This window comes from Coenobita brevimanus, chromosome 71 (genome assembly GCF_032717465.1).
Source record: "Coenobita brevimanus isolate Jiangsu-jjx chromosome 71, ASM3271746v2, whole genome shotgun sequence".
NCBI lineage: Eukaryota > Metazoa > Arthropoda > Malacostraca > Decapoda > Coenobitidae > Coenobita > Coenobita brevimanus.
In genome coordinates this window covers 1,157,894-1,178,517 of record NC_137024.1, presented here as the reverse complement: position 1 = coordinate 1,178,517, position 20,624 = coordinate 1,157,894, and the positions used below count along the sequence as shown (strand labels likewise).

At 40.1% G+C, this 20,624-nt stretch overlaps 2 protein-coding genes across 2 annotated transcripts in view; both read left to right on the top strand.

The window, feature by feature from the left end:
• Window positions 1–20,624, top strand: part of Wdr59 (WD repeat domain 59) — a 68,863-nt gene that overhangs the window by 9,132 nt on the left and 39,107 nt on the right. The window contains exons 10-12 of the mRNA XM_080277686.1: window positions 308–628; window positions 4,397–4,554; window positions 20,227–20,391. Of these exons, the coding sequence (XP_080133812.1) occupies window positions 308–628; window positions 4,397–4,554; window positions 20,227–20,391 (644 nt within the window). The remainder of the gene's footprint in view (window positions 1–307; window positions 629–4,396; window positions 4,555–20,226; window positions 20,392–20,624) is intronic.
• On the top strand, window positions 9,036–12,911 carry LOC145406578 (uncharacterized). Its single transcript, XM_080277656.1, has 2 exons — window positions 9,036–10,442; window positions 10,551–12,911. The coding sequence occupies exons 1-2, from the start codon at window positions 9,036–9,038 to the stop codon at window positions 12,909–12,911; spliced, it is 3,768 nt and encodes a 1,255-aa protein (XP_080133782.1).

Sequence of the window (20,624 nt, the reverse complement as noted above, 5' to 3'; positions counted from 1 at the left end):
CCCCTCCTCCTCCTCACCCACATACACTCTTCTTATCAGTCTCTTACTCTCCATCCTCTTCATATGACCAAATCACCTCAATGTATATCTCCTAACACTATCCATCATATTCACATCCACACCAAAATGTTCCTTCTCTTCCTCATTTTTCAGTCTGTCTCTCTACATAACTTCACATACTCCTCTCCAGTAACTCATTGCAAAGTTGCCCTTCAAGATATGTATGATACAACACTACATAATCTATCCATCTATCTATTGCCAGACGCCATTATTTCTGAAACTTGAAAATTGTTTACCGTTTCAGATGGTTTACCAGAGTCATCAGAGAATACAGAAAAAGCTGCCCCTGAGAGTTTTCCTGATTCATCAAGTACCTTGGATAAAGTTATGAATGACGATTTACCAGACTCATCAGAGATCACAAAAAAAAGCTCTCAGGAAAGTGTCCCAGATATATCAGAGGTCATGGATAAGGTTAATCATGAAACCTCTGGCAAAACTGAATCAGCTGCTGATCCCTGTGATACTGGAGAGGGAGATGCAACTGCTCAGCCTCAGAATAACAAGGATTTACAAGCAGATCATGCAGCACTTATATCTCAGCCAGGATCTGACCTTTTAAGTGGTAAGTTGGAAAATATTGTTTACTTTTCTGTCACTGTACTTCATAGCCTGTAAGTGAATAGCTATTTACAAAGCAGTATTCTGTACTGGAAGACCCACAGGTAGAAATGTTGGAAAGATAGCAACAATAGTTTAGGCTAAAACTGTTACATCACCCTAGTAAACAGTATTCCAGTGTGTGGGTATAATTCTTTCATTTAAACAATTCACCGCACTCTGGAGAGAGACATTAGGTGCAGAAAAGGGATGTTCATGTGTTGTCACCAATACCACTGAGCATCTCCTCTGCCCAATTATGAAAATAAATTTTAACTCTCTTCCAGTCCCTCGGAAGGAGGGTGGTGGAGTGTAGGATAAGTGCAATTTAGGCTTGCATTCTTGTATCCCTGCTTGTCGTAAAAGGCGACTAAAAGGGTTGGCGGAGGGTTAGTGCCCCTCCCCGGAAAACAACTAACTAAAAAAACAAACAATAAGCCTCGGACAAGGACTGACCAAACGATGACGACCCAGGACCGGACAAAGGACATGGTAATTGGAACTTGGAATGTAAGGGGAGCGAATGATGAGGTGAAAGAGAGAGAGAGATTGTCCAGGTGCTTGAGGGTGCGAAAGTGGATGTATGTGGAATAACTGAAACAAAATGGAGAGGAGAAAGTGTGAGGGAATGGGAGTATGGATGGGGTATATGTGCAGGAGTAGGTGAGAATGAGAGGGCAAAGGAAGGAGTATGTATAGTTGTGAGTAAAAGATGGAAGAGGAGCATAAGACAGTATGGATCAGTTGGGTCAAGGATTGTGTGGGTAAAGTTGAAAGTTGGAATACAAATGTGGGCGATTGTGTGTGTGTATGCGTCAACGCAAGATCGTGCTAGAAGAGTGAGAGAAGAGTTCTGGACAAATGTAGAAGTGTGCATGGAAAAGTTTGGAAGGAATAAGAGAGTGTTTTTAATCGGTGATATGAATGGTAAAGTTGGGAATGTGAAGGTGGATGGAATAGTTGGTGAGTGGGGTGTGCCTGCTGAGATAGATGAGAATGGGAGTGCGTTAGTGGACATTTGTGCTGGGAGGTGGGTTGGTGATAGCCAATACCCTCTTCAGGCATAAAATGATCCACAGGTGTACATGGCGAGTGATGAGAAAGGTGGGTGGTGAACTGAATGAAAGGAAGGCAATGATTGATTATGTGTGTGTGGATGAAAGGATGCGAAGATGTATATTGGATGCAAGAGTTTATAGAGGTTGGGGGAGTGGACTTTCTGACCACTACTTGGTGGTGGCCAGAATTAGAATTCAAGTAAGATGGAGGAATAGAAGAAGGGAAAGACGAGAGGAAGGAGTAGTTGCAAGGAGAGTGGAAAGGTTACAAGAGGATGAGAAAAAGGCAGAGTATAAGAGAGAAGTGGAGGAATGATTGGGCAAATATGAATTGGAGCAGATGGGAGACGTGGAAGGTGTGTGTAGGATATTTACAGAAGAAATATATGCAGCATGTGATGTGGTGTGTGGAAGGAAGAGAAGACGGAGGGGGGTGCAAGGAACAGCGTGGTGGACTGAAGAGGTGAAACAGGCTGTGGCACAAAAGAAGAAAGCATACATTGAATGGATGAGAAATAGGGGCGTGGAAGAAGTTGAGAGGTGGAAGAGAGAGTTATATGTAGAAAGAAAGAGAGAGGTGAAAAGATTAGTAAGAGAGAGTAAGAAGAGAGTGGATGAGGAATTTGGAAGGAATTTGAGTGTAAAGTGGAGGGACTGTAAGAAAATGTTCTGGAGAGAGGTGAAAAGAGAAGACAGGGTGGAAGTGAAGTTAGCAGGGGAGTGAAAGATAAAAATGGTAGATTACTAGTGGAGAAGGGAGAAAAAGTGAGCAGATGGAGAGAACACTTTAAGGAATTGTTGAACGTAGAGGATGGAAGTAATGCGAGTATAAGTGGCTGGGGAATGGCTGGGAGAAGGAGGGAGGTGAGAAGACAGGAAGAAATCAGTAGGATAGAAGTTGTGGAAGCAATGAAGAAAGTTAAATCGGGGAAAGCCCCAGGAATTGATGGAGTGTGTGGTGAAATGCTGAAGCATGGGGGAGAGATAGTAGTAGAATGGATGTGGAAGATGTGCAGATTGGCCTGGGAGGAAGGTAGAGTCCTGGAGGATTGGAAGTCAGGTATAATTATTCCCTTGTACAAAGGAAAAGGGGAAAAAGAAGTGTGTGGTAATCATAGGGGCATTTGTCTTCTTAGTATAATAGGAATTCCCTTGTACAAAGGAAAAGGGGAAAAAGAAGTGTGTGGTAATCATAGGGGCATTTGTCTTCTTAGTATAATAGGAAAAGTGTATGGTAGGATACTTATTGACAGAGTTAGAGAAAGAACAGAGAAATTAGTTGGAGAAGAATAGGGAGGCTTTAGGAAGGGAACAGGTTGTGTAGATCAGATATTCATTCTTAGATCTTTAGTGGAAAAGTTTCTAGAGAAGGGAAAGAAGTTGTATGCGGCTTTCATGGATTTGGAGAAAGCATATGACAGGGTGGATAGACAAGGATTGTGGAAAGTGTTAAGAATATATGGAGTAGATGGGAAGTTGTTGAATGCTGTGAAGAGTATGTATGATGGTGCGAAGGCTGCAGTGCGTGTGGATGATGAACTAAGTTAATTTTTCTCTTTGAAAGTTGGGTTGAAACAGGGATGTGTCATGTCTCCATGGTTGTTCAATCTGTACATGGATGGGGTAATAAAAGAGGTACAAGGTAGGGTAGTGGATGTTGGAGTGGCCCTGGTGAGAGAGGATAGTGTTTGGAAACTCCCTGTACAGTTGTTTGCAGATGATACTGTGTTGTTGAGTGAAGACGAAGGGGAGCTGCAAGGCTTTGTGGATGAGTTTGGGAGAGTGTGTAAGAAACGGAATCTAAAGGTTAATGTAGGGAAGAGTAAAGTGATGGTCTTTGAGAGAGGTAAAGTCAGGGAATGTACAGCGAGGTTGGATGGTGAGGAATTGGAAAATGTGAGTACGTTTAAGTACTTGGGTAGTGTGATGAGTAAGGATGGAGGTTTGCAGGGTGAAGTGCTTGAAAGGGTACAGCAGGGAAGAAAGGTTGCTGGTTCTTTGAAAGCAGTGATAAGAAACAGGGAAGTGAGCATGGAAGTGAAAAAGTTACTACATGACAGTATTGCGATACCAACTCTAACGTATGGAAGTGAAGTTTGGACGTTGTTGGAAGGACACAAGTCAAGAGTGAGAGCAGTGGAAATGACTTATTTAAGAGGAGCCTGTGGAGTCACATGGAGAGACAGGCTGACGAATGTGGATATAAAGGAGCGTTGTGGTGTTGATGTGGATGTGATAGGAAGCGTTATGAGGAACACACTGAGGTAGTTTGGCCATGTGGAGAGGATGGAGGGTGAAAGACTGACGAAGAGAGTGTATGTGAGTGAGGTGGAGGGGGGAAGAGGGAGGGAGAGGCCGAGGATGAGATGGAGGGATGAGGTGGAGAGGTATATGAGAGAGGGGGGTGTGAGTTGGGAGCAGGGCAGTGAAATGGCGGGGGACAGGGCGACTTGGAGGCGATTTGTTTGTGGCCACCCCAAACGGGATTGAGGCGTCGGGCAATAGATAGATAGATAGATTCTTGTGGGTTCATGTTTCAGATAAACCTAGGGTTGCAGCCACAGCACTCTGATAGTGTGACACATTTTTTTGTGCTCAGGTTTACTCTTGAACTGTGGTATGAATACATGATTTAACTCCAGAAACAATCTTTGAAAATTTTATCTCCTTGGTAGGCAAGTCATCATCTCAGCCTGATGCCTCTGGGACAGGAACAATATCAGCTGCATCATCGGGAAGCTCTGCCGCCACACAACCTATGAGTCTACAGCAGGAATTCTCTCTGCTTAACACTTCCCAAGACAGCACACAAGTCAACTCTGTGGAAGTTGTGGTAAGTGTACTGATGGCTGATACCACTACTGTACTGTATTGGTCTAAATCATCCTCATACAGACCTCTTTTCCCACTCTAGGGCAGGGTGATTAGTATATTTTTTAATTACTGCCAACCCTTTCATGGTGCCTAATTTAATATCCTTTTTATGTAGTCATGTCTACAGCAAATTGCAAAAACATTGCCTATTAAAGTTCTTTTGTTACTTTCAGGGACTCTTGCTTATCCAAAGCTTGGGAAGGGGTGGGGGGATAAACATGCTGGACATTGAGAGGTTCCAAAGTTATGAGTCAAACTCTTTAATGAGAAGAGGGTCAGGCACTGGTGCTTTTCCTGATCACTGAAGAATGAATCACTGATTCAGTGTGATTTCCAAGGCTGGCATGTCCAGTCCTCTTGGGGTTCAGTGCCTTTTTATAGCTTTGGTGGGACTCATGAAAAATTCCATTAGCTGAGGATGTTCATCTTTGCTGTTTGTAGGGCATTGGCAACCCTGCACAAAGTCTTCTGTCAGTTTAATCTTGTTCTTACACTGCACCAACCTGATAATGATTTCCTACTTTTGCTGAAAGTTAAGAACAATTTGCTTCCTCATGGATGCTGCTATGACAATATTATGGTTAGGCCAAGGTGGTAACCAGACTCATTTTTGGTGGCTAAGCGGTGTTGATAGGGTGAGGGACTAGAGTAGGAGGGACAGTGCTTCCCAGTGGTAAATTGCACATATGCCTCCCTCTACACACACACAACCACCACCACGAAAATGATGCCGGCATAATGAGACTGATAACTGGACTTAGTTCACCTGTACCAATCACGATAGGTGAACAAGAGTGATCACTTGCTTTGATCACATCATCTGTTGTCAAAATAATAATTATAATGGCAGACTGTGCATATGGTGCTGGCATTATAGCTATTGATGATTGAATTAAATGACGAAAACTGTGGACATGAGACTACCTTCTTCAACAGTACTTTTGACACTGCTGAAATATGCAGTTTGAATGTGATTTCAGTGCATGCTTTGTCTATCTATCTATCTATATACCTAGGCTGCTTCCCCCAAGGAAAGGGAGGTAGCCGAGACAGGACGACTCACTCTCCATTTACTCATCCATTCAAACACATTCATTCGCATCTTAGCCCCAAAGGGGAGAACGGACAGATCCTCACCGCATCACACCGCACAAGGGTCAACTGCGCAATGCAAGCAGTGACATCCACAGCAGGGCCCGACAGCAGAACTGGTTTACCCCTGCCACATCATAACAGACCCATCCCCTTACCCGCACCTGCTTTGTGCTAACAATAAAACTTTTTTTTCTCTCTTCTTATTTGCTAATAAATGTCTGTTCTTTTTATGATAATTTTTGTCTCAGATGAAACAAAATATCACCAAGCCAACATAACATAAAACTCCTACAAGGGTGATTGGGTAAATTTTCAGACTTAGACCCAACTAAGGACACTGAAATGAATTTCCTTATTACTGAACTTTAACAGTTGAAAAACTTTCTCTTCTATAAGCGTTTATTGCAAATGCTTTGTACGTACTAAGTAAAGAAGTTGGGGTGATTCTTCAGTTCCGACCTTCATCTTTTATTGCATCTTCATTAAAATTAGCTGATCTAACCTAACCATATTGAGCCCAATCTAGCCTAACCTAATTTTAATGTAGATGTGATAATGGACATTGGTATGACTGGACACCCCCTTCTCTTATTTACTGCCAAAAAGTACGGAAAAGTGCATTTTCAGTGGATATCTATAGAAAATTTTTCATGAATTTGCGTAAAGTAAATGATGATCATATTAATTTCTGTCTCTATTAGTTGGTAATAATAGGTACTGAAAATGCATTTTCAGTGGATGTCTATAGAAGATACAGTATTTCTTAAATGCGTAAAGTAAATGGTGATCATATTAATTTCTGTCTCCATTAGTTGGTAATTCCAAAATAATTCAGATGATTGAAGTTCTACTTGCAGTGGGTTTGTTTATTATTTAGATGACTCAGCATTGTCTTGCTAGCTAGCCACCTCACCAATATGATCGCTTTGCAACAATGAGCAAAGTGAATTTGATCGCCTATGAGAAGGCCAGCGGCCATTTACCACCGATCATATTAGCCTGTTAAGGTAGAGTGAATGTACCCCTGGGTAACAGTTAAACAAGAGTTCCTTATATTCATCTTATTTGCCAAAGTTCTCTTTGTACAGTCCTGAGGAGGGATTCCTGAACATACAGAATATACAGTTGATTCCCTGTCGTAACTGTGATTTGTTTTCTCATGAAGGACAAGGGAAAGAGAAAGCAAATCTGTCCATGTTTCACATTCCTCCTATTTTAAAAAAAAAATCTTAGTTATCCACTCGCTCAATGTAGTGCTGCTTTGGGTGTCAGCCCTTTCCTATCTTCATCTGCTTTTTGTCTTCCTTTCTTTCATCCTTTCCTCTTCCTTCTGCCTATGAGTGACTTTACACTCCTTTTTCTGTCTTTCTTTTCTTCACTCTTTCCTCACCATTCTGCCAGTGGGTGACTCTACACTTAGTGACAAGCCAAATGGTTTCCTGTACACCAGGAAACCATTTACTCCTCTGGGTGGTAACCATACAACCAATATATGGCGCCTGGTGGTTTAGTGGGTAATTAAGGCACTCCAGTCGGATTGAGCCTTTGTAGGTTTATATGCAAGGGGTGGTTGGGGTTTATTGCTCACGTAATGCCACTCAGATGAGTGAGGCTGGTGACTCTCATCTTAAATATCAGGACCAACTTGCCTAGCCCCGGGCATCTATGCTCCTCATGGGGTGGCATTGGATTGGATGATGGATGGATGGATGGACAAGAAGAAAATTGTCGAAAAATGTATGTAGTACTGAATTTGTTTTATATAAGTTTGTTTTTGTGAGAAAGACAAGGAAATGAGAGTGGAGTATCTTTCCATGTGTCTAGTCATTCCTACAAACACTAAGTTACAACACTGATACCCACTCCTGGGTGTCTAAAAAAAAAAAGAAAAAGAGAGAGAGAGAAATCTTAGAACACATCCTTAAGATAAAATGAGTACTGTACCTTCGAATAACATTGATTTCATCAGTGTCTTTATGTGTTAAAAGTATATAATTATCAACACGCTGCAGCAACATGGTATGAAATACATGTGCCAGGAAGATAGTTGGATGTCTTATCGACCTGTAGGTAACTATAGGTTGATATATGGATATATATAAGTAAAGATATATATGTATGTTACAGGCAGATTGTAAAATTTGTCATTTCATGAATTAAGGCTAGTTAAATTTAGGTTTATTTAGGTTAGGTTTCTCAAGGATAAGGTTAGGTTAGGTTAGGTTAATTTAGACTTAATAGAAAAGGGAACGGTACCTTCCAGCATAAAGTCACTCTGTGCATATAACACCGGAAATGCATAGAAGTGTAGATGAACAATTGCACGCAGGAACATTCAAGCCCAAGAGCAAGTTCAAGCCAGATAAATTCATAGATAAAGCCCACAAAATTTTGAAAAAAGACCAGAAAAAATTGAAAAATCTCGCTTTGAAAAATTCGGAGTATTAGGATTTTTGGATTATTGGTGGCTGGATTAGAGGACTTTTACTGTACATATATGATGTGATGAGGATGATATATATGAGGTGATGAGGATGACTTTGTCTGCTGGAAATCTGTTAGAACATCCTGGAATGAATGTGCTGCTGAAAATTGATGTCTGTTGTCAAAATGAATCCAATGCATAAATTTAGTCACCAACACTTTTTGAGGGATATGTTGGTGCTGTTATTCTGAACCTTACAGTAGACTCTGGTTGATATACTGGTTTTAGTTTTTTGTGTTTATTGTGCTTGGATAATTTTGCCATGTAAGTTTTTGCAGACTTTGCACATTCATTTCAAAGGTGTAGTGAATTACTGGAGCTGGATATTGTAAGACACACACCATTGAAGATTACCTGAAGATTTTTTGTAGTAGCTTATGCTTGTCACTTAAAGAACCAAAGTAAACAATCACAGTAATAGGTTCACTAGATACCTCTAAGTATTGATCAGTTTGAAATGGGAATAACCAGAGTCTACTGTAATTTTGCAGGCTGGTGGATATGAGGTACTGGCTGATGGTGGCTGTAGCACTTACAGTAGAGATGTGGGTGTCCTTGATGGCAGCAGCAGCCAAGAAGTCCATGCAGACTGTGGTGTGTGTGAAGAGCCTGAAGCTGATGATCATCAGGGCACATTTAACAAAGCTTCGACACAATTACCAACAGTTCTGTGTGATGTTGGAGGTCTAATGAGGGGTCAGCTAAGTGATATAAGTAAAACAACTAAAAGCTTGGAATTGAGTGGAACAGAATTTACAGATACTGTAAAACCTGAAGCTTTTTTAAAGGGAGAATTATGTAATAAGCAGAATCAGAATGAATTGCCAAAAACTGTGCTATCTTTGGAATCTTCCAGTGGTATGCAGTCTTTTACTGATAATTATTTGGAGGAATTAGAAAATTCAGCAGCTGGTGAAAGTTCGTTGACGAAAGGTATTTTTGATAGTGATACTCAGATTATTAAGTTGGAGTCATTGGATAACAACTGTCCCACTGAAAATGTTAGTGATGAAAAAGTACCCATGTCTAGTAGTGATAGTGTATTGGTGAATATAAAAGTTTATAGTAAAAACAGCAGTGTTGGTGCTGTGGAACAGATAGATGAAGCAGGTCAGTCTCTAGTAGCCAATCAAGCAGGGCTACTAGTGTCCTCTTTTGGAGTTTGTGGAAGCAGTTGTGATTTGTCACAACCTCCTGATATATCAGTTAGAAGTTTGACAAGTGATGATACCCCATTAGAGAGAAATTATGGTGAGGATGAGAGCATGGCTGTGAAGGAGGAAGTGGTTATTCATATTGATAGCCCAAATATGTCAAAAGATGATGTTAGTTCATATTGCAGAAACTCTCTTACTGATGTCGGATCAGTTTCACATAACAGCTTGATTGTAGAGACTGGTTGTAAGAGTCAGTTTCTTGTGAAACAACCAGGCAGTTCTGCTTCATCACCTCCTCCTGAGATGCAAACTATCCTAAATGCAGCAGTTATGACTGGTTCATTGATTTTAAATGACTGTACACAGGTGCCAGCAAAACTTATATATGTACCTGAAACCAAGGAGCAGACTGACTTTTCTGAGGAAGCATGTAGTGCATTGGCACCACAACTGCTGGAGAACAGTATTCTGACTCCTGGGGAAAACCTTATTATTCTTGGAAACCAGGCATATCTCACCCATGTTGAGATGCTTATAGTGGAAGGAGAAACACTTACAAAAATTTCCATGTCTCCTTTGACCGAGTCCTTGGAAACTTATCATAAGAGAGGAGCAAATTTTGTCATAATCTCAAGGGACTTTGAACATTATTTAGAAGCATCCTCCAATACAGCAGTGCCATATGTTAAGCTAAGCCTAAGCACTCAGCCGGGTAGGAGAACATTTTATCAGAATGCACCACATAGTGATGAGCCTGGACTCTTTCAGTGTGATAAATGTGATAAAACGTACAGAGTGCGATCTTCACTGAACAGCCACAAGGTAACCCATAATGCCGAGAAGATGTACAAATGTGATGAATGTGATAAGGCTTTTCATTATAGTACGCCACTGCAGGTACATAAACGCACTCACAGTGATGAAAGACCATTCAAGTGCCAATCTTGCCCTGCCTCATTCCGTGCCAGGACCAGTCTTCGGTACCACGAAAGGTTGCACACCGGGGAACGGCCTGTCCCGTGTCAGGAATGTGACCAGCGCTTTAAGGATTATACAGCACTCAAAAGGCATAGACAGAAAGCTCATGATGTACTGAATATGAAATGTAAAGTTTGTGGTGAAGAATGCAGCACTTTAGATATTTATACAAATCATCTGTGGCAGTGTCATAATATGCTCTATGTTGATAAGGTTTTAATCTGTGAGCTTTGTGGTGAGGCTCAGGTCAGTCAGAAAGCTTATAATACCCACATGGCAAACCACAGACAGGCAGAAAAGGCCATGCAAGGACCACAAAAGAAACTGGCTGACTATAATCATCGGTGTGGGATTTGCAACATGGTCTGCCAGAATAAACCACAAATGATTACACATATACAGGTTCATGCAGCAGTTAATAGATTTCAGTGTAAGTACTGTAAATGTGCATATATGTATCGCTTTCTTTTAGCAGAACATGTTAGGAAGGAGCATCCAAATGAGCCCCAGTGGTTTTGCCAACATTGTGATGAAACATTTGAGACTTGCCGGAAGCTGAACAGCCATAGTTGCCGTTCTTTAAAAGGGGAATATTTTTGCCCACATTGCAGTTTTCAAGCAAACTATCGCCATCGCTTGTTTAAACATATATTAAAAGCCCATCCAGAAGATGGAGCTCCATATCATTGTGAATTTTGTGGAAGTAGTTTTGAAAATCCAAGCAAATTACGCTACCATCAAAAGCGGGAACACCCTGACAAGATGCTCTTACTTACCATGAGTCGTGAAACATCAAGGCAGGCCATGGGAGATAGATCATGCTCTCCTGCAATTGATGTATCACAGATAGAAATGACCGTTGATGATAATACCATAACTTACTTCATACCTAAACATCTTCGAAATGATGAGGTGTTTAAAGAGAGAGTAAAATTTAAGTGTTATTACTGTGAATCAAAGTTCCCTGTGAAGCATGCAATGACACGGCACATATTGAAGGAGCATCCAAATGAACAAGCATATAAATGTCTGAAGTGTAATATATTTTTGAAATCTAATATAGAATCAAAAAACCACAATCGCAAGTATCACAAGTACTCGGCAACTGGAGGCCGTGACCCACTGAGAAATGAAAAGGCGCTGAAGAAGAAAGCACAGGATTTTGAAGAAAAGCTGAAGCAAGGTGATCCCCAAACAGAAAATGCTTATAAATTTCGTTGCCGCTATTGCTCAATGTTGTACAAGTGTAAGAGACCACTTATTGTGCATTACAGTAAGTGGCATCCTGATGAAGAGTGGGATTACTTTCCAGACAAACCACTTGGTTCCTCAAATGTTTCTCTCCCAAAGAAGCGAAGATTGATGTTCTTTGATTGCAGTTTTGATAAGGACTGTAATCGGGGTTTTGATGACTTAAAGTTGCTGACAGAGCACTTGTTCCATGCCCATAATGTCCCAAGTGAGGAGGCAGACAGGTATGTGAAGAAGAGAGTGGTGATAGAGAATGCCCGTCGTGGTAGACTGCCCAGGAATGTCATAGATTTTGTTTCCAGAATGGGTAGAGGGCACAAAAAAAAGATGAAAAAAATGAAAACTCAGCCAGATTCAGATGATGAGGAAGAAGTAGATGATCCATCTTACCAGACTGGTGAAGCAGATACAAGTCCACATGCATTTAGTAAAGAGACTGAGAGTAAAAGATCGGTGAATACTGAGAGTGATGAATTACTGGACAATTCAGACATTTTACTTAACCTGCCAGAGGAGCAGACTACGATGTCAGTCAGTAAGAAACCAGAGTGGGAGAAGAGAAAGTCAGATGATATTTATTCAGTCGTAGATGTTAAGAAGATTTTGTATCGCTGTAGAAGATGCAACTTATCTTTCCCTAATAAATCTGAGTATAGAAAACATAACGCTCTTTATTCTGATGCAGACTGTAGAGAAGCTTTGGACTTGGACATCAAAACAGAACCCTCAAGTGAGGAGGATGGAAGTGAGGAATTTGATGACAGTGATAACTACCAGTTATCCTGGGAAGATGAAGATGATACATCTGAGGAAGAAACTAGAATGGGAAAAGTGAAAAGATACAAGAAAAGCAAAAAGTTTTCTCCTCAAAAAAAATCTGAATGTGAACCCAGCATCAGGAAAAGTGTACGGTATTTCACAGGTGTTGAGACCATTCATGTCACAACTAAAGATGAAGACATGAGTGAGGATATAGTGAAGATTTTGACCATAAGTGCAAATGATTTAGGGCAGCCTGAAGTTCATGTGAAAATAGAGAAAATACCTCCAGAAACAGCAGATTCCAGGGCACAAACTTCCAGCAGAGCCAAGAGTAGTAAAGACTTGGTGGGTGTAACTGACTCTGAAACTCCAGTGAGGAATATTTCCAGTAAGGTAGATAAATCTCATCAGAGTGGAAAGGTGGAACCAGAAGAAAAAGGTGACAAGAAGCCTGTCCTGCCCAGAAAAAGAGGACGACCATCAAGGGAAAGTGGAGGTGGGAGATTGCAAAAAACTTGGTGTGCTTCATGTCACACAGCATTTAAAACAAGAGCTGAGTTTAACTATCATATGCGATTTTCTCATTAAGGTAGTTTTCTCTTCCTTTCAATTACCAGTGTACATTATTTGTAATAAAGTAAGTACCGTATTGTGATAATATATTTATGGTTGGAATTGTGTTGCATTTTATTCTAACCATTAAAGATGTTTTAAGAGGGAAAGTATACAGTTCCCAGCAGAAATATTATACCTTAAGTTTAACCTTTGTTCTTTGGCAGAAGTTGTACTATATTTTGTTTAAAAATTGAAATGTACCGGTATATAAAATGAGTGTCAGATTATGGAAGTTGGGACCTGTAGGCCAATAGATATTCCATCACGAATTCAGGTTATTAAAAAGACTCCCACAGTGACTTGCTGCTTTATTGGAAGAGGGCTGTCACTTACTTGATGTAGTGCTGCATTGGGTGTCTGCCCTTTCCTCTCTCCCATCCTCTCTCTTGTCTTTCTTTCCTTCACTCTTTCCTCTTTCTTCTGCCAACAGGTGACTTTACACTCCCTCTTCTGTCTTTCTTTCCTTCATTCTTTCCTCTTCCTTCTACCTATGGGTAACTCTGCACTGAGTGACAAGCCAAATGGTTTCCTGTACACCAGGAAACCATTTACTATGCTGGTTGGTAACCATATAACCACCTGATGGTTAGTGGATAATTAAGGTGCTCCAATTGGATTGAGCCTGTGTAGGTTTATATCCAAGGAGTGGTTGGGGTTTATTGCTCACGTAATATCACTCAGAGATGAGTGAGGCTGGTCACTCTTGTTTTAAATGTCAGGACCAACTTGCCTAGCCCCGGGTTCCTACGCTCCTCAGGGGACGACATAGGATTGGATGATGGGTGATTGAATGGCTGTGCTATGTTCTGGGAGTCAGTTGATCTCTGTCTCTCCTAATTTCTTAAGAAGAAATGTAAGTGAGCAGCTCTTTGCCATCATGTTACACTTGGTTGAGGAATTCTCGCATTTACACATGTAAAGCAGTCTTCTCAGCGTTCTCTTCCTTAGTCTGCATATTTGCATAGGAAACTATCACTCCAGTCAGCACATTCAGGCAAGGGTCTGGATCATCAAAACACGGCATCAAACATATGCACCCTTACTCTGCATATTACATTTTTCTCCCCCCCCCCCCACAGGTAAACAAAATATCTCCTGAATTTTAAAAAAAATCAAAATAATAGAACAACATTGATAATATAAATGGATAATAAGAAAATTATATGACAATATAGTATGCCATAAATTCATAATAAGAGCATACTAGTTAATTGGGAAATAGTTGACACAATTAGTGTACACATGGAAGAGAATAATTAGATCAGTTAATAGTATGATGGGCTGAGTACAGTAAATAATTATAAATGGTGTAATAACAAGGTTAGTGATGATACAAAAGTTATAAAATGGTTATATGATTAGAAAAAATACTGATATATGCTAAAGTGATGAATAATAAAACTGCAGTACATTTATATAATAGCTGGCTGTACAGGATTTACAGTGGCTTTGCATGAGAATAAGATCTCGTAATATCTAAATAATGTTGACATAATTAGTTACATGTCCACACATCTTCACACAAATCAGCACTGGATATGTAGAGATGAAGTTGCTTGGGGTGTAGTTGGTGGTTGCCTCTGGGCAGTGGGTAGTGGGCTGTCATGTTCCCACTCAAATTTCCTCAACTTCAGGATCAGGTTATGATTTCTTAACATAACTTTCAGATTTAACAAGTTTTGCTGCTTTTCTTGATTTCTATCCTGATTTGTTGGAGTCTTTTTCCATACGTTTAACAGCAGTGGACAAAAATCACTATGTTCAAGAGTCCTAAATGCAGTAGGAAAGTATACAAAATGAGGGCTAAAGAAAGAGTGATGAAGCGAGACATCTGAACACTCACAAAGTCAGAATTGTATAATCAATCATTTCTAGCTGAAGAGAGGTAATACATTATCAGTGGGGAAAACAGAAGAGATATTTATAGGTGCAAAAGTATCAAAGCTATGTGAACAGATAGCATAGTGTTGACGTGTTGGGAGTGTAGAGAGAGAATTTCCCTCGATGGAGCAATAGTCTGGAGCAGTGTAAGGACCAGATGCTTTGAGTGAGTTGACAGAAGTGTTTAGACGGGCAGTGCTAACAAATGATGGTGTATGGAAGTAAGAGTAATGTATGTGGTCCAAGTGAGTATGGAAAACAGATATGTTGGGAGCAGGTGTGAAAGAACTTGCAGAAGCAATAGTTTTAACGGAAGGTTGCATACTAAAGCATTCTCACATGGAGCAGCTGTGATAGGAAGTATATTAAAGAGAAATGCAGGACAGAGACAAAGATATTGAACAATGAAAGAACACAAGTGAGAGAAATGTGAGAGGACAAAAGCCATAGACATATGGTCATGAGTTGGGAGAAAGAATTCAGACTACACAGGTGCAGTGTAAAGAGGGCCATTGAAAGTTAGAGGGAAAGGAATTAGTTGGAAGAGATCAAATGTGACTGCAAAATGAACAGGCTTATGATCCATGAGAGTCAAGAAAAGGTAGCCTCTAGTACAGGATAGTACAATTCTAGACTTCAGAAAGGAAATTTTGGATCAAAACTAGATTTAATGGGAGCCCATTCCAAAAGAAAACTAAGATCTGACACTGGGACAAGGTCTGGGGTAACATGACCACTGACAGCATCTACCAACAGGTGAACAAAGTCCTTTACTTGTAAGATACATAAATCTCATCAGTGTAAAGGTGGAGCTAGAAGAAAAAGATGACAAGAAGCCTGTTGTGCCTAGAAAAAGAGGACGGGCAGTCATCAAGGGAAAGTGTAGCTGGGAGATTGCAAAATACTTGGTGTGCTTCATGTCACACAACATTTAAAACAAGAGCTGAGTTTAGCTGTCATGTGCGATTTTCTCATTAAGGTGGTTTTCTCTTGCTTTGAAATAATTATATATAAACTGTAATAAAGTAAGCACCATATTGTGATACTATATTTATGGTTGTATTTGAGTCGCATTTTGTTCTAACTTTAAGATGTTTTAAGAGGAAAAATATACAGTTCCCAGCAGAAGTATTTTGCACTAAGTTTGACTGTTGTATTTTGGCAGAAGATGTATTATATTTTATTAAAAAATTGAAATGTGTACTGTGTATAATAGTTTCCTCATATACCTTTACAGTTTTGGCAGAAAATGTTTTGCATAAGCAGTTCATTTTTCAACCAGAGAGTGTTGAAACAGATTGATTATCTGGTAATAGGGAGAATAATATTTGGAAATGTTACCTTTGCAGGTGAGGAGAGAACAGTGTGGAAGTTTGTTTGACTGCATGATTATTGCACAGTATCCAAGGTGAAATTGAGAGGAGCTTGGAAGATAAGAGGCAAGAAAAATATGTAGTGTAATGACAAGCTTAATGGTTTCTTGTACACCAGAAAACCATTTAGAACACTGGGTGGTAACCATATAACCATATTTTGGCACCTGGTGGTTTAGTGGGTAATTACAGCATTCCAGTCAGATTGAGCCAATGAAGATTTATATCCAAGGGGTGGTTGGGGTTATTGCTCATGTAATTCCACTTAGGGATGAGTGAGGCTGGTCACTCTCATCTTAAATGTCAGGACCAAATTGCCTAGCTCTGGGCTTCTAAGCTCCTCATGGGGCAATGTAGAATTGGATGATGGATGGATGGTTGTAAAAGATTGAAAGTGGAGCAGCTGAGAAATGAGTCAACTTCAGATAAGTGCAAAAGATAGTCAACTGACTGGGCTTCCAGATTTCAGAAGTTTGTAAAGTGCATACAAGCGGTATTTTGTTATGAATGCTGTTGCTCTGCATGTGATGTGGAGCTTTGATATATATACAATAGTAAGAAAGAAATTGTTGAAATAGGATGGAAATAAATTCAGATTAGAGGAAGAGTGAATATATTGAAATAGGAAACAGAGTTGGTTGAGATGGAAGTAAGTTCTGACGAGAGGAGTGAATATTTTGAGAGAAGGAAATGTGTATCGAGGATGATTTGGGAGTAAAATAAAAGTAAACGAATCAGAAAATGGAAAGCTGTCTCGGAAACAGGTGAGGAATATAGGAGTGAGTTTGGACCTCAAATTTTTCACTTTCTGACTCATGCCAAGAGCTAAGTCTCACACCCATACATAAGTACTAGTGCAGCTTCATGTAGTTTTCTTGCATCCTCCAGACTTGATCCCTCTCACCCCCCCCCCTCTCTCTCTCTCTCTCTCATACCAAGCATCTCAGTATCTTACGCTGTCACTGACAGTAAGGTGCCAGTGTGAGTGGAACCGTGAGACTGGTTTGTAATGTTCTGGTTAATTCATACATTTAGATCCAGTTTCAACCAAAGTGGGTGAAGGGGTTGAGGGTTAACCAAGGGCTTGACATGTTTTTTTTAAAACAATAGGTTAAAGTTAAGGTCACATTGCAAGCTCAACTCAAGCAGTTTTGATCTGATTTAGACCAAACCTGTTGGAAGGGTTGAGAGTAAGGCAAGAATGAAAGGGTATAATTTTGAAATTCAGAAATCAAGTTCACAGGTTAAGGGTACAGTTTGATCTATGTTTTTGTATGGGAATAAAAGAAGTAAAACAGTTTTACTCTGTGTTTGAGACCAATCAGTCAAAGCTTATGGTCACAGTGCCAGGTCTGCATAGTTTTTATCCAAGTTGCATCAGACATTGTGGATGGGTTCAGGGTAAGGCAAGGATAAAGGGATTTGATTTTATAGAGCAATCAACTGGAAATTAAGGTTGCAGGGAAAGGTCAAAAGTCAAAGTCGCAGGACAAAACTGACTCAGTTTTTATCTGATTTGGTTCGAACTTGATAGAAGGTTGAGGGTCATTTAAGGATAACCTCATTAGATTTTGAGAGCATCTCGTTGAGGGCCAAGGCCATAGGGCAAAGTCACATGCTCAGTTTTCAGATCATTTGGTGAGCATGGATGTTGTATTCTCAGAATGCTCTTGTTAGCACATGCTTTCATAAGCGAGACCTGAAATGATACATATCAAGTTGAACAGAAATGCCAAAAATGACCTGAAAGACTGCCATATCTCAAAAGCAGTTGCAGTGTTTGGGATTATTTATGGTATACACCTTCATAGGAGAGTGAATTTATACATCCCACTGTATCTCAGCATTGCAGCAGGTGGGTTGTTGCCGGAAGGGTACTTAGCGTAATGTCGTCTGCATAATAGCTCATAGGTCCGAACCCTGGAGTTGAAGTGACTTGAGAGCTCCTAAATGGACCTAAAATGACTGATACACGTTTGAGTTAATTCATCTATCTCTCCACATACCTGTCCATCTATCTGTCTGTCTGTCCATACAGTGATGCCTTAATACTGGAAAGGGTGGCCGCAAACAAAATCAACCTTATTTCACAGTCTTCTGCCATCAAGCTGCCCTTCCTCCGACTTACACAACGCTCACTCATAGGTCTGCTCACTCTATCCCTCAATCCCCTTGGCCTCCCCTTCCCCCCCTCCTTACCTCTTCACCTTGTATTTTCATAGCATGGCTAATGAAGAGGGGGAGGGGGGGAGGGAGGGAGAGAATTCAGACCTAGTTAATGAACATGAATGAGTAAGGATTTTAAGCACTTGGTGGGGGGCTTGTTCCTATGCATTGTCTAATGTTCATTACCTGTAATCCCAAATGTTCATTGATTTTTGTTCATGTTCCAACTTAAGGAAAGGTAACATGCTGCAGTTTTGACAGTGCTGCCAGTTACACTGGGGTAATATCAAGGATATGAAAGTTTGTTTAAAATGCAAGATTATTGTCCACAGTAACTTTTCTTAACAATAGGATCAGACTATGAATATGGATGTTCAAGTACAGTATGGTTATTGTTATGCATAGCACAATCTTAGAGAAAATTATGGTAATGGATAAGAAGCTGCATGGAAGTAGTAGTAGTAGTAGTATAACTTACTGGTATAGTGGTGTCTAGAGACCCTATAGATATGATCTGCACATGGACATATTATTATCATCAGATGTGGAAATATTAATGACCTTTTATATTAACCCAAATTGGAAAAGATGTAGCATTTTTCACCCAGTTGTAAAATTTTCTAATAACATTTGGAGTGCATTATTTTAGAAAATGATACTTTACAAATGTGCTCCCTGTGACTTTATAGACATACAGAAACAGACTATCGTAACTCAACAGGGTATTTCCCTTTGAAAGAGAATGTTGATCTGTAGGATAATATAGATTAAATTTGCCTGCTTCCTGTTGCTGAACCTGCAGTCACTGTGGCCTAGAGTAAGGTGACCAGCTGAATGCAGTGTTCTTGTTAGTATGTGGTTTAAGTAAAATGCAAGCACAATACACTTTATATTACATTGGCCTAAAATTGCCATCCCTCAATATTGAATGCTGGGCTCTAACAATAGATTAACATGAGAATATGATGCTAGTCACAAAGAAGTGACACAGGAAAGACGTAGGGCCACAGCATCGTCTTTTTCTTCCTCTGAGCTTCGTGAAATAAGCAGCAAAAGGAAAAAAAAAATTGCACCAAGTTAAAGTGAATGAACCATAGCATAGTTTGAATACTACATGTGCTGCAGTGTTGACACGTATTCATCTTGCTCTGTTTCCCCAGGTATACAACAAATAATTTCTCTTGAAACAGAAACCGGGGTAAAAAAAATATCCATTGCAAAATCCCAAAGTAATATTTTTAAATCTTGTTTTTTACCATCTTAAAAATACTTCCCCATAATTACATGTCAGCAGCCAAGTCATTAATGAGAACCGTTGAAATGAGTTACCACAGAAGTGCATGTAGAGTAGTAAGTGGGCATGTGAAAGGAGTCATGAAGAATTTTGTGTAAAGCTTGGTGTAGGAAAAATAAAAAGAAATACTGAGGTGGTTAAGCCAAGTGGAGTGAATGGAGAAAGATTGATTTAGAGAGTGTATGGGAGTGAAGTTGTTGGGAAGAGAAGAAAAAGACCAAGAATGAAGTAGAGGAAGATAGTCTGATATTTTGTAATGGAGGGTGGTGTAGGAAGAGGGGCCTAGTGAGTAGGGACTGAAAAGCCTGGAGTTTTTTATTTTGCCCATCCATCACAGGATGTTATGTTATTGTTAAGTGATGGATAGATATTGCAACAGCCAAAACCCTTGACTACTACTATCAACAGCTTGATATATCGTCATATCATTAGTGTTGGAGAGGGGAATGAGATGCATATGTTTTGATTAATGTAGGTGCATGCTGACCAGTTAATATACATTATTTCAAACTAGTATCCTACCATCAACAGGCTACTCCTCCTATGTGCAGTACAGTATTTGTGGTATTTGCAGACTGAGATAGAGAAGCGGCTATGCCAGGTGACAGCACAGCACCGAAACCACACCGTATGCCTCACCATTACCTTCCCCCTCACCTACCCTCGCCAACAGATGCCCAGCTTCAGATTTTCTTATGGCACTACACTTGACCATGCTTGCAAGGCAGAGTTATTAAAGGTAAAATGAAAGTTTCTCTTGTTCATTTGCTTTTGTTTCTTTAGTCACTCTTCAGGGACCTAAGGAAGAGTAGTTTAAGCTGGTATTTACCACACAAACAAGTACAGTTAGGCCTAGGGGATAATCTCAACTTGCCACAGCGTTGAGGAGAGATGCCAGAACTCCTCTGTGCTCATGAAGCTGACTAAGTAATTGTCTCTGGCATTCCAAGAAACTCAAAAGGTTTGATAAAA

What these genes read in the sequence shown, in the direction of transcription:
- LOC145406578 (XM_080277656.1), top strand. Translation starts at nt 9,036, where the DNA reads ATGCAGTCTTTTACTGATAATTATTTGGAGGAATTAGAAAATTCAGCA. An exon ending in TACTGAATATGAAATGTAAA is followed by an intron (nt 10,443 to 10,550) that starts GTTTGTGGTGAA and finishes CTTTGTGGTGAG; the next exon opens with GCTCAGGTCAGTCAGAAAGC.